This window comes from Plasmodium inui (assembly GCF_000524495.1).
Source record: "Plasmodium inui San Antonio 1 unplaced genomic scaffold supercont1.2, whole genome shotgun sequence".
Taxonomy (NCBI): Eukaryota; Apicomplexa; class Aconoidasida; order Haemosporida; family Plasmodiidae; genus Plasmodium; species Plasmodium inui.
Window position 1 is genome coordinate 668,213 of NW_008481836.1, and position 14,469 is coordinate 682,681.

A 14,469-nucleotide genomic window follows, 5' to 3' on the forward strand; every position below is an offset into this window, starting at 1 on the left:
AATTATGAAGCAAAATAGTAAAACGCTTTTTCGTGCTTGCCCTTCATTTTTATGTGAACGAAACTGCACAACAATCGTGTATACACACACGCGCAGTGTACCCATTTATTTTCTTGCCATTTTGTTCCCTATTTCTTTTGTAATTTTTTCTTTTTTGTTTCCTACTACACTCATTCTGTCTTTTTTCCGTTATGTGGTTTAAGGACCTTTGGTAGTATAAATTTTTTTCCTATACTGAACAGTTGCTTACGTTAATTTTGCATTTAAGTTTTGCTACAATTTTGGTTCTTCCTACCAACATTAAGGGTGTCTAAAATTTTGCTTATTTGTCTGCATTGCTCTTTTAACTTTTTCGTTGTGTAATTGCCTTTTATGCAATAATTTTAGAAAAAAAAAAAAAAAAAAAAATGATAGATGGTACTAAAGAAAAGTATAACAAAAATGAAGCAATTAAAAAGGCCTTTTCTCTTTTTTCGTTTCCCAGTAGTGAAGAAGAAAAGGTCATTGTTTTTTGGCCTCTTAAATTTAAGAATAAAGAGGAAGAGTTGGCATATATTGTAAAACTATGTGATAATATAGGAAAGAAGAAATACGTTTCTCTGGTTTCGCATTTGAGCTCTCTCTTGCTTATGTACTCCATCTGTTTAGTCGTTGGGAAGATTAATGGTACGTTTAGTTTACCCATTTAAGTAAATCTCGTTTAGAGAGGCAGTGCAGGACTCAAATGGGTCGGTCCTGCTTTGGCACACATAAGGGTACCTCTTCCTAGTATATTCCATATCATCCGTATAATAATTTCGTTTCGTTTGTTTCTTTTTTTTTTTCTTTCCCCTTCTTGCACCTTGCAGAATTATTTTCTATCCTAAAATGGACTTTCGCATTTTTACACATCTTCGCCACAGCCAACGTGGTGCTGACCCTAATATTGCACTACACACACTACGTGGAGAGGTTTAAAACCACCAGGGCGAAGCTTTTCATTTCTTACACGATATCTGTATGAAAGAAAAGGCGGCAAAGCTGCACCAAAGCGGCGGCATAATGGCAGCACAGTGACCGCCTAATGAAAGAGAGGAACAGGCAACTGTTAACCGTGACGCACATTTATCGTTAAAGACGCACGCTATGCATACTTCGTCACACATCAAGTAACAGGCACTGTACGACTATGTACACCTGTTTTCCTTTTCTTTTCCTGTTTTCTGTATCAGGTACTCATCCTGTGGTGTTCGTGGCTATTCATTCTATTCAACGACGTCAAGGACCACCTGCCAACGGTTGTAAATGTGAACAACTTCCTGTACGCAACTTATACCCACAACAAAATCAACATCGTCCTGTGCTTCTACGCGTACCTTCCAGTCCTGTATTTGATAACGATAATACCATGCAGGTAAAAAAGGAAGAAACGACCAGTAATGTCACTTTTAGATACAAACGTGCCGCACACGTTGGGTGAGATTTTCGATTTATATAAATAGCTCTACGCATGCGCAAGTGGGCACGCCACAGTGCAGATAGGTACATAATACATACATACAAACATACAAGCAGACAAACATACAAACAGACAAACATATATAGCTATCCACACGTACTTACAACAGAATCTGCTACTCCTGCGTTTTCGACGTCCTGTTCTTCCTGATGAAGGTGGCGATTTATTCCGTCTACTACATCATAACAATGAAGAATTATGTCCTTACAGACAAGTAATGAAGGAGTGAAGCTATAAAACGAGTCCGTCTCGTAAATAGGCACATGTATGTATGTAGGGAGAGATGCTGGTGTACGTTCTGGACTAGTCAGAGTGGTGACCGTTCCATCCACTTTTTTTTTTTGCTTTTTCCTTTTCCTTTTTTTTTCCATCGCAGCATTTTCATGATAGCCTCATCACTGGTAGGAAGCATTTTCATATTCGTGATACGATACATCATTGAAATTCAAAGAAGACTTGCATTTAATAATTGGAACAAACAGACGAAACAGATTATTAAACTAAAAATAAACTTGAAGGAGGAGAAAGATAGATCGTCAGTGACCAACATCGAGGAAATCTATGACATAATCAACGAGGTAGGCGCTCTCTCATATTAGGTTTTTCCCCCTTTATTCGTTACGCGCACACGCAAATAAGCATTCATCAATGCATAAAGGGGAGGAATGGAGAAACATTTCTCATCATGTGATATAGGGAAGACAAAAAAAATAAAAGAATCCTTGCTACGAGTCCCACTCTTTTTTCCCTCTTTTTCAGTCCATCGGAAATTACTACGATTCAAATGCACCCTCGAAAGAAAAAGATTATGCCATCGTGAACAACTTAAAAAAAATTTTAAATATTCTCAAGGAGGACAACTTATTTTCGCCAGATTTCAGGACGATAAACAAGAAGGTTAGGGGGGAGGGATGACCTCACGTGTGTATACCCCCATGCATACGTACATAAGCGCGTGTGCGCATGTGCAACGCCGCAGAACAGCGAGCATGCACATATTCATATGTGCACATATCTATGTATACTGCTAACCCGGTGGAACCGCTTGGCACGTGGCCTCACCCTTTGCCTTCTTCCAGAATTACAACCACGTCTATGGCTACATGATGGACATAAAAAAAAATAAGCAGCGATCGGGTGTTAAGGGTGAATCGAAGGAGCAGGACAACGAACAGCACACGGAAAATGGGGTTAACGAAGGTGTAGAAGAAGGGAATAAAGAGTCTGAAACAGAATCTTTGGTAGAATCGATGTCCGATGTGGGAAAAAAACAGGAGCCTGATTTGCGATCCAAAAAGTCGTCAAAAAAGGAAGAGATTAAACTGAACCAAACCGACTTTGACATAAACGTGGTACGTGCACATGTATTTCCTTATGCAACGAATCAAATATGAGTGGACGCCTTACCACGATTGCTTGCAATCCATCCCAGTGATCGCCTCCCACCTGAATAGATTTACCCACAAAATAACTCGTTGAGTAAAAAAATTTCCCGTTTTCTCCTTTTCCAGCGTTTAGGAGACGTAGCTGCGAGAATATGCAACACCAAATTTTTGAATCGAGACACACCGAATGATGACATATTTACAAAAGTGGGAATGAATTTATTGACCGAATGCTATACAGCGAATCATAACGTGCCAAATGAAACCCTACTTTCACTGCTTTGTGAGATGAAAGAAGGATATAACAACGTTCCTTATCATAACTGTATTCATGCGGCCATGGTATGATAGGAGCCTTTTTCGGGAGGGTTCCTTCACAATGGGGTGGTGGTCAATATTTCGTTTCTTTAGAGAGATGAACTTTTATACGAGGGAACATTTTCACTACGCTCACTTGCCTATGCGTACCTCTCTATGGAGGAGAAAATTATGAGGTGCTACCCTTCCTCCCCTCTTCTCTGTTTGCTTATTTTGTCCTTTCAACGCTTTTCTCGCCCACTCTTCCCCTTCTACGCCCCACCGCAGGTAACAGAACAGTGCAATATCCTCGTGAACAACCTAGACACAGTGAATATTCTGCGAGATAACGAAATGGCTGCCTTCCTGTTGGCCGCCTTAGGGCACGACATTGGGCACTTTGGGAGAACAAATCTCTTTCTTAAAAATGCGAGCAATTTTTTAAGCGTAATATATAACGATAAGTCCATCTTGGAGAACTATCACTGCTCCTATTTATTTTACATTCTGTTTAAGGAACAGAATAACATTTTCAAAAATGAAAGTCCCAAAACTGTGCTCAACTTGAGGCAAGAAATTATACAAGTAATCCTCGCAACGGATATGAGCAAGCATATAAAAATTTTGGCTCAATTTCGTATTAAGTCCATTAAAATTAGGTCATACATAGAAAAGAATATTATCCTATGTTTGAAGATGATTATAAAGGCTGCTGATTTGTCTCACAATTGTGTTGACTGGAGTGAACATTATTTGTGGGTCAAAAGATTAGTAAATGAATTCTACTACGAAGGAGATGAACAGCTGGAAAAAGGCTATCAAATTAATCCTCTCTTTGATCGAAATTCGCATGATAATTTTATAAAAATCCAAAGAACTTTCTTAAAAGAATTAGTTTTCCCTTTAATTACTTCTCTGAAAACTCTGGACAGAACTTCCATCACACAATTTATGATGGATAAGGTTAAACGGAATTATTCCAAGTGGAAAAAAATTGAAAAAAACCCTTCCAAAAAAAAAAAATACCTAAACGAATTGATAAATAATGTTCCAGATTCGTGGAAAAAGTTGTACCATCCAAATTTAGACATTTACCAGTTGCAGAAATGTAAGTGAAGCGGTTCCTACATTCCACCTTTTTTTTATTTTTCTGTTTTTCCTATATATGTGCGAAAGTGGTCAATGTGGGGGGAGGGAATTTTAACCTTGTTGTTTCACGCACACTGACATTACACCGTTTGTTTGTATCACTTCTCATAATGTTTTAATTTTTAGTTGTTTCTTTTTCATTTTATAGAAGCCATCAGCCATCTTGATGCTTCTCTTTTTAGTTTGGGCCTTCAAAACGGAAAAGGCCGCTCCTTTTTTTGGTAAAATGTAACCTGGTGCGTTTGTCCATATGTATACACACACATAGGTGGAGGAAACACACGAGTATGTGGTCTCCTACCTGTTCAGTTTTAATTTGTCAAAAAGGAAAACATGGATACCTGCGGTGCAGTTATTCTGTTCGAAGTTGACTTATTTCGTTTTTTAAATATACTGGTACGGTGTGCAGATCGGTAGAAATATATTTGTACTATCTCTTGTGCATCCTTTTCCTGCAGTATGGGGATGTTTCCGGACGGCTTAAAACGTTTTCCCGTTTCGCTTATCCCTCCCCCTTACCCAAGAAAAGCCTTTAAAATGGTGACAACGAGGTAAGCATTGTCTAACGCTGGATTGTTAAAAATCTATGGTTGTGTCTCTGAATTGCCACTAATTTTAGAGCATACATGTAGCAATCACTGTGTTGACATGTTTAACAAAATTGGCTACAGGCTTGGGGAGCACATTTCCACTACGTTGGGCAGAACTAAATTCGCTATATTCCAGTTGTGCCGCGCGTGCATATGTACATATGGACCATACGTACCTCCTTAAGGGATGCCCTCATGCTGGTAAAAATTGCACTACATTTTGAAGCGCAAAAAAAAAATTATGTAACTTTACGGGGGTGATTTATGCCATTTTAAACGATTTGAAGAATGTGACCTTAATGTACATGTTATAAAATTGTTTAATCGTTGTATGGGAAGACTGTAACTGGAGGGGCCGAATGAAACCTTCAGCACAAACGAGTTCATCTGGAATAACAACAAAAACTTCATTCACCCGCATAGGCACGTGTCATCCCCGTATGCATGTATTTATATACGGGTGATGTACAAAAATTGATGTATACATTTTTGCAAACATTTATGTAACCGGGAAACACCATGTGAATTTTCTCTTCCCTTCGGCTTCTATTTCTTTTGCCTAAGACTCATCATTTTTGTTTAAAAATTCGCAATGCTTCACTATTAGGAAAAAAAAAAAAAAAAAAAAGAGCCAGAGAAAGTAGAATTCCATTCAGATTTATTTTTCCCTCAGTAAAAATCCTCACGTTTGTGATTTTTTTTTTTTTTTTTTTTGTAAAACAAAATATTTCGAATTTTTCCTTGTTACTTTTCTCCGCGCGTTGTTTATTTCGTGATACTTCGTTGTACTTTATTTTATCCTATTTTACCTTTTGTTAACGTCTCCGTTTTTTTCACTTTGGCCGATTTGCATGTATACATTTGTTGTACGCACGGATATATAACATGTCACCTGTGACCCATGACGCATGCCCGCTTGCTCGCCAATGAAATAAAGCCTGTTTCATTTCCCCACAAGCGCATCGCGTGCAGCTTGCCCTTCCACATAGCTATATATCACTTCTCATTTGAAAATAAAAGCTCTCATATGGCTAAGAGGCAGAAATTGAAGATTACCATTTTGCCTATATTTTTTTTTGTAATATTCACCGGGATTCACGTTGTTTTTACCGCCTTTGACAGGAATGACTGTTAGTTAAATGAACTGAGCAAGGGGCGTCGTGTGCATTGCATCATGGGGTATACCACGACTCGTGTCTGTACATATGAATGGTCTCATTTTTACCGTGTCAGTTTTGTAGACCACATTCTGGTTGTGTAAAGGGGGCCTCCATGTTCAATGCATGTCTAGTTTTATTTTAAGAAAAATGGCGTTCCGCTGAGGTCCACTGTGCCGTTTTCATTTATGGGGGTGCGCTTGTTTATTGACGCGAGGGGACGCACACTTGTCCGCTATGCAATCATCCCATCTGCGGATGAAGCTTCGCCCACATCGTGTACCCCACATTTTTTTCTTTTTTTTTCCGTTTCCCCTTAGGGCTACAGTTTTACACGAGCTGCTTCGGCACAGGGCAGGTAAAATGGGAGCTGCTGGGAGTCCTAACCATTTTGAACAGCCTGATTTTATTGCTAAATGTGAACTACAAGGAAAATATAAACCATTTGAATAACAAGAAGAGCGAAACGAGTGACATAAATGACGATTTGATAAATGTTGACATGAACGAGTTTAGTAACAATGAGAAAGACGAAAGCAGCGATGAAAGTGAAAGAGAGAAGAAGTACAACAAGATAAAAATAAGGTACCTATACAGCATTAGCAATTCCAGAGTCTGTTATTACAGCATGTGGATCCTATGCTACTACCTGATCTATTTTTTATGCTTCCTCAGTTTTTTATATGGCATTAGACTATTCAACAACAATTTAATTAATATATATGCCATCAGGACATGCAAAATTGAAAATTTAGAAAATTATATTTTATCTGAAAACACGTTCATAAGCCTATACTGGGCCATTATCAACTTTAACGTTTTTATGAGTAAGTACACGGACTCCTTCTACATTTCAAATTATCTCAAATGGAACATAGAATTTAGCACAGGGAAGAAAAAGCTTTTTTTTTTCTTAAATTATTTTTTTCAAATATTGCTAATAAGTTATACGATTTACAAAAATGTGTCCCTGTATAATAAGGGTCTGTACAATTTGAACCAAATTGTGTGTGCCCTCATCTTTCTTTGTCTAATCCTGTACACTATTCTAGAAATCACCTATGTGTTAGAAATAAATAAGCCCTGCTACTATGGTGTTACGAAGTTGTCCTACAACTACATTTGGGCCATCATTTACCTATTTGTGATTTTCATTTCCTCCGTCATTTTTTACTTTTCTGTTTTTAGTTATTCCATCAAAGACCAGTTTGTGAATTTTCAAATCATGCTCTGGTTTTTTTTTATTTCCCTAACTTATATAAAAAGGAACCAGTTGTTTATAAAAGTTTGAATTTTGCTTTTCTTTGGAATTTTCGGGAGGTCACATGTGGGCCATCTTCCCTTCCGAATGGGGGCGCTGTATAAGATGCACGTTTAAAGGGATAGAATCTGCACAAATGCAAGTGAGACAAAAAGTGATTTTTTTTTTTTTTCTTTCAAAAGTACCCACCGCGTGCGCACGCATCCTCACGTATAAGCGAGCGTAATGAGCGACTGATGCGCAAAAATTTATAAGGCATTTGGTGATGGTAAAGGAGGAGCGTTCGTTCGATTTCTTCCCTTAACGCGATCCATGAGCGTGGGCCCATATATGCTCCTATGCGATAATTCGCGATTTATTTTGTGCACCTGCGCACAAATGGACGTACATCTGCCGCAGATGCGCAGGTATTCACTTAAATGCGCAAAACCGTTCGTCTCGCAAAAGGTGAAGATGTTTCTCAAAACACAATCGCAACAACGAGGAGGAAAAAATGTGTAACCGGTCCAACTTCCCAAAAGTGGTATCTCGGTATGCCATAGTAAACATCACCAGGATTGTACATCACCATAAGTGATCAACGTTCATGCTAAACAGGTGAAGACACATATGTGTACACAAGTTCATCGAATCAGTTTCCGCCTCACCAGTAGGAAAACGTAAAAAAAAAAAAAAAAAATGGACAACCCACCTGACGTCGAATCAGCCTTCCTAATTTACAATTTTGAAACCAGTCAAAATCGAAATGCTGAAAAATCGAACATTATAAAGCAGTTTAACAATAAAATTAAGCGAAATGAACAGGTCCTACTAAACAGCCACTACCAACATGTGAATAATTTTTCCTACTCTACAGATATATTTCACAATTTTTATAAAATAACAGAATATTATTTTTTAAAATATGTTAACAGTATTATTATTGATTCTACCCTACTTTTTAAATGCATTCACCAGGTAAAAGGTGGCTCCTCTGGTTTGGCTCAAAATGGCCAGGAGAGGTTACAAAAGCGTTTTTGCCCAAGTGAGGAAGCTGAGGGGGGGAACAAACTGGTGGCGAATTTGGAAACGAACAATGAAGTGGCAGCTGACTTTACCTTCGATTGTGTAATTCTGCGCAACTTTATAGAAAATTTCAAAAGGCTGAACAATTCAAGTGTGCGAGCTGCCAAATCGGGTGGAAAGGAGACCAGAAAAAAGGGGTCGCAAAAAAAAGACGTTAGTGAAGATTCGGACGGGAGAAGCACCACCAAAAATGCAGAAACCAACCCTAGAGGTGGCACAGAGGAACCTCAAAACTGGGCGTTTAGAAAGTCCTTCTTGTACGAACTGTGCGAAGTGTACAGCCGCTTCCATAACAAGAAAAACAGAATGATATGTATTACCAAAATTTTCCGAAAAATTGTTAGCAGGAAGCAAATTAGACAATTCATATGCGAAAATGATAAGAGGAAAAAAAAAAATTACCTACGATTTTTTCTAAATTTATCTTTAGGTATTTTTATATACCTCTACATGCACAGGTACATCAAAAAGAACTACAAAAATGTAGATTTCTTTATATTTTTGAATACCCCCCAAAATGTTCAGGATATATATGTCAACATGGTACCCCACATGGAAAAGCAACAAATTTGTAGCTTCGTGAAGTTCGTAAAATCTCTAAACATGCGGATGTTTCAATACGTGTATATAAGGTTCTTTGTGAACATATACAAGCACGTTAACTTAATATACAGCGTCACTCTTTTGGCGCTATACAACTATTTTAAATACTTAAATGAGGGCATGAAGGGGGGAAAGGAGTCACTCTCACTGGAAAGGGAAGAACAAATGGAGCAGGGAAACCACCTGATGGGGGTCCCCCCGCACATACGCGCCAGTGACACAACATTGGAGGGAAGCAACCACAGCTGTGAAAAAAGAGAACCGAGTGAAACCGTAACGAAAGAGGATAACGAGGCTAATTCGATCAAAAAAACCATGCAAAACTACCAAAACGGATTGAAAACAGACGTAGACACAGAAAGCGCTGCACCAAATATACACCAAAACTGTGAACGGGTGAATAGCCCAATCGGTGAAAAGTCTCAAAGCAGACTGAACAACAGAAGGGAAGCGGAAGATACGTCAACTTGGAATGGAAGACAACACTGCAACCCGGGCACCTCTAACTGCAGCGATAAACATACCCACGAAATCGTCCTCAGCTGTTACGTTTACCTTTTCATATTTTACCACTACATAGGAGACACAAGAAAAAGGATGAAGTCAGAAATTCTAAGGATACAAAATGATGTTAAAAAAATGATTTCCTTATTTGCTAAAATATATAACATAAATAAAAAAGGCAGGGACGGTGAGAACGGGCCCATCGGTCAGTGCAGCAAGGACGAGACAATCGATTTTCGCAGAACTCTAGCAATCAGCGGCGCCACCACCAACAGCGGAACGACCGATCCCATTTCCGATCCTGTACATTCCCTATATTTTAACTTCATACAGATGAGCAAATGCTACAGAAGCTGCGTAAAAACGAATTATGAACTCATCAAATCGGTTCACATATTCCATTTATTATTAAAACATTTTTACAAATACTTCCCCATTTTGAATGTAAAAAATGATAAGTGCATCATATACAATTATTACAACAAGAATTTTATACATTACGCCAAAAAGGTTGAGAAAAATGGACGCGTCGAAAATGTATTTTGTACGGAAGAAAAAAATAGACAGAGGGGAAGTGGGAACCCCCCTTTGGACGTCTTTAAGAATGTGAATGATTACGAGTTGGATTTTTTTTACTTCCATGAAAGGAAGAACGGCGAAGAGGAAATAATCAAAGATTTAGTGCAGAGCAGGGAAGAGGAATCTTTTGACCATTTATTTCGAGCCGGTGAAGGGAACAAGGTTTCGTCTACCCAATTTTCTCGGGCCTGGGCGGGAGGGCATCCCGTAAGCGAAGGCAAAAATGAGCTCAAAAATGAAGAGCAAAACGATGAGGCAGACGCGCCGGTGCCCTCGAAGAAATTATTCCTAAGCTGCGTTAACAATGGGCTGGATGTTCTTCTCCTCAACGCTGCCGCGGAATTGGGGGGCACTCCGGGGAAAACGCAACAAGACGGATACACCTCAATAGTAAACAACTCAGGTAGTGGTAATATTTGCGATTCGGAGGCTTCTCACAACCGAGCCAATTTTGCGACCCTCAGAAGGAGCCCCATACGGCAGCTTCTAAGAAGTAATATAAAATTTTACCGCAAGATAGCCGCGGTGATGGAAACCTTCTCCAGCAGCAAATTGGAAGGAACATTAAAAAATTGTCTACATGACTTGAACAGATATAATGAGATCGCTCTGGACATCTACGACGATAGCATTTTCGACATTCAGTACAAAATTGAAAGAGAGTCCAGGCTCGAGAGTGAAGAGTCAATAAGAAACAAAAAGCTATTACAAGTGAAAATCTTTTTGGATTATGAAAAACTGTATACGAAAAAAACAGTTGAGACGCAAACACCTATTTCTTTTTTTAGAAAAGAAAAGGTCATTCAAATTCCAAAGGATGAAGGAGTTTCCACAACATCGGAGCAGTACATACAGTCGAAAAGGGTGGCGAATCCTATTTTTTATTTGAAAGATATATACGATTAAATTGGGCTCCTGTCCAAGAGTGCCTGAGGGAAGGGGGGAAGATATTCAACCCCGCTCCAAGCACAATTCGATTATCACCAATTAACAATGACAGTATTATATAATTCCCCGCTTATCCTACGCGCACATTTTACTGCTCGTTTTTGTGCACTGGGGAAATAACTTCTGCCGCGTCATACGCAATAAGCATTTGACCCTATGCAGCATGTACATCTGCAAGTACTCTTAAGAGAATCCATTTTCCTTTTAAACCCTTATACCTGTGCCAGTTTGAACCATTTCACGCACCCCCTTCTTCATCAATTATTCTTGTGATCCATCCGGCAATTTCTTTTTCCCTCCATTTGTAATATCGGAAAAAATTTGGTGTCATATTCCTACATTCGCATATATACAGAAATATGTAAAAAAAAAAAGAAAAGAAATATTCACCAAGTTTACTTCCTTTTGTATACATCCTCAGATGATTACATAAAGCGACACATTTGTGCCCTCCTTTTGGTATCTCCATTTTTTTCTTTACTTTACACCCCTGTTGTAATTTGTGCAAAAACATGGATTCACGAACATGCGGGGGGGGAAGAGAAAAAGAAACCTCCCATGTGAGAGCATGATACAAATGACAAAATTATTCTCTTTGTTAAAATGCTGAAAAAGGTTTTTGCGAAAGGAAAATGCTGCAAGAGATTTCTACGACTGGACGAGCGGCATATTCATAACAGCCACTTGAACAAGTCGCTGAAAAACAGATATAACGAAAGGGTGAGAGATAAGTACCTTGATAACATTTACAACAATGAAATTAACGTTAGCACGATAAGTAGAAACATAAAAAACAAGAAGGTTGACTACTTGAGACAGCTGATTTATGATGAGGCCGAAGGTGATGAGTATCTGCTGGACGGGACAATTTTGGAGGAAATAAAAAGGAAAAAAGGGAAAGGAACCACACATGACAGAAACAGCAGCAGCAATAGAAGCAGCAATAGCAGGATCAACAGCAGCGATAGCAGTAGCGGGGGGGCTGGTGGAGGTGCGTGCGGCCCGCCCGAGCAGGGCAAGGCAGAAATGAGCGAATCCAAGTACAAGCAGGCGATAAGAATGTACAATTTGTTGAAGTTAACGAACAAAGCCAACATTTTCGATGAGGATGTTTTTATGAACATAGATAGCAAAATTAATCACGACGTTTATCAATTTTCCCAAAAAAATATCCTACACGATGGTGGCAATCAAGTGGAAGGCTCGGAAACCACTAAGAGAAGGAGTTTTATAGATGGGCAAATTGTGGACAACCAGAACAGAAATTTATCCTCCGCCCTACCCATGGAAAACAAGATAAACACCTCGACCGATGACCATCCCGGCAGTGAGGCCAACCTAGACGATAGCAATTTTATGAGTATTACCAAAATGAACCTCCCCATATTCAACCCATCTAGCTTTTGTCTAGCCATAGAAACATTAACGAACCATATATGTGACGATTTAATTTCCCTATTTGGGGAGCTTATGGAAGAAAAAAAGCTACCTAAAAGAGACGAAAATGATAGACTATACAAATTTATGAACTCCTTATGTGAGTTTTTTTCCCTCGAAAAGAGAGAAACTGATGTAGATAGATGGATGGACGAGGTATACAAGAAAATAAAACCTAAATTGCCATCCGCCTTTCGCAGTATGAAATACGAGTATGTCCAGAACTGGATCAAAGAACACATTAGGCGAGTCCTAGCGAATGAAAAACGAAACAATCAAATGCTCTATAAAGAGAAATATTACAATCTGGGTACCGATTTTGCTTATGATAACTTACCCATGAAGGAAAACAGCGGGGGGGATGATCATAAAGCAGAATTTTCCACCGAAAAACTAACATACTATTTTAAAAGCATCGTTGAATTTTTCCTGGAGAAAAAAGTCGACTCCAATTTGGAAGAACAATTAAATATGATGTTTTTAAACTTAAAAAAAATCGGACTGGATAACTGGCTCAAAATGGACGTAAAAGATTTTGAGAAATATCTCCTCAGAAATAACAACTCCAACTTTCTGCAAATAACAGAGAAAGACAAGTACGTTTCGTACTTAATGTTAAAATGTGCGAGTCGAAACATTACGGACTTTTTTTTTTACGAAGAATTTTCTCCTTTTCATCTTTTTAATGAGAAACCAAAATTTTCCATTGAGGAAAAAATAAACTCTTTGCAGCCGAATAAACACATACCAGACGATGAGTTAAAAAAAATGATTTTCTCAAACGAGTCTGCTGTAACGATCGTAAGTAAAAAGGACTCTGGCGATGGTCATCACGACATGGACATAGATCTGTTTCTTGAAAAGGAAAAAAAGTACAATATGAACAGATCCTTAATTACCTACACTTTTGACGAAAGCACTGATTCGTACACTTACAAGTATAAGCAAATTCCAAACACTATTTACGACCATAATACGAATAAGTATATAAGGGAAAAGGAAACTATTGACCCCATGCTAAAACTAAACGAAATGAGGTCCTCCATTTTGGAAGTTAAACGCATGATGAGCATGACAAAAGGTTCGCAAATTTTCGCGTGAGATGTGCATTCATGGGGGCAGCTCATGCTGCACCGAATTTGTCCTTTTTTTTTTCCTTTTTTTGTGTAAAAATGTTGCCAGCACCCGCGAAACGGTGTTAGATATTTGCTTCTGTATTTTTCACCCCTCGCAGATGGACGCGTGTACTACATAAGAATCATCATCGTGATCGGGAACGGCAAGGGCGTGTACGGCTACGGTGTCGGTTTCGGAAAAAACATTAAGGAAGCGAGAAACAGCGCCCTGCTGAATTCGATCAGTAACCTAGATTTTATAGACTACAATTATAAGAATTGCGTTTTAAATTTTCCAGTCAGTGGGCAAGAATATTCTTCCCATGTTAAAATAATTCCTAGACCGCTCGGCAGAGGATTGAAAATCAACAGAAAGTACCTCCCGTTAGGCTACATACTGGGGTTGGACAATGTCAAGATCTCCTTCAGTGGCAGTAACAAATGGATGAGTAGAATTAAGGCACTGAAGAGATGCCTTAACAAAATTGTATCTATTAAGACGCTATGCAAAATGACGGGGAAAAAATACGTATGCCATTTTGCACCTCATTATTGTACCAGTCACTGGCCAGACTACTGGTTTAAGAATATTTTAAAAGAATACAAATATAAGATTCAAAGAATCCAGAAAAAGAGAGCAATGGTATGCAGAAAGAATTTCCGATCCAACATTTCCAAAATACCTGAGGAGGTCCGGCCCGACTTCACCCCCTACACGTGGAAGACGCCCATACAGAAGCATGTCGAGTCGCAGAAGATGAAGAAGTACATCGATAACAACGTCTACCACGTCAACGTCTTTTGAGTGAGAATGAACGTGTGTGCATATACACATCTATACATTTATATGTATACATTCGCTCAAGAGCAATGCAAATTCC

The 14,469-nt window shown here is 38.8% G+C and overlaps 4 protein-coding genes across 4 annotated transcripts; all 4 read left to right on the forward strand.

Annotated features, from left to right (window-relative positions):
• Positions 1-407: 407 nt before the first annotated feature.
• Positions 408-4,296, forward strand: C922_00592 (3',5'-cyclic-nucleotide phosphodiesterase; the record flags this gene model as incomplete). Its single annotated transcript, XM_008816208.1, has 9 exons — positions 408-666; positions 849-997; positions 1,212-1,393; positions 1,608-1,712; positions 1,875-2,076; positions 2,258-2,395; positions 2,578-2,850; positions 3,010-3,225; positions 3,469-4,296. The coding sequence occupies 9 exons, from the start codon at positions 408-410 to the stop codon at positions 4,294-4,296; spliced, it is 2,352 nt and encodes a 783-aa protein (XP_008814430.1).
• A 2,017-nt stretch (positions 4,297-6,313) lies between these two features.
• Positions 6,314-7,367, forward strand: C922_00593 (hypothetical protein; the record flags this gene model as incomplete). The annotated part of the gene is made up of 2 exons (XM_008816209.1): positions 6,314-6,353; positions 6,397-7,367. The coding sequence occupies 2 exons, from the start codon at positions 6,314-6,316 to the stop codon at positions 7,365-7,367; spliced, it is 1,011 nt and encodes a 336-aa protein (XP_008814431.1).
• A 648-nt stretch (positions 7,368-8,015) lies between these two features.
• C922_00594 (hypothetical protein) lies at positions 8,016-10,994 on the forward strand (the record flags this gene model as incomplete). Its single annotated transcript, XM_008816210.1, has 1 exon — positions 8,016-10,994. The coding sequence occupies one exon, from the start codon at positions 8,016-8,018 to the stop codon at positions 10,992-10,994; it is 2,979 nt and encodes a 992-aa protein (XP_008814432.1).
• Positions 10,995-11,639: 645 nt separating this feature from the next.
• C922_00595 (hypothetical protein) lies at positions 11,640-14,393 on the forward strand (the record flags this gene model as incomplete). The annotated part of the gene is made up of 2 exons (XM_008816211.1): positions 11,640-13,554; positions 13,708-14,393. The coding sequence occupies 2 exons, from the start codon at positions 11,640-11,642 to the stop codon at positions 14,391-14,393; spliced, it is 2,601 nt and encodes an 866-aa protein (XP_008814433.1).
• Positions 14,394-14,469: the final 76 nt, after the last annotated feature.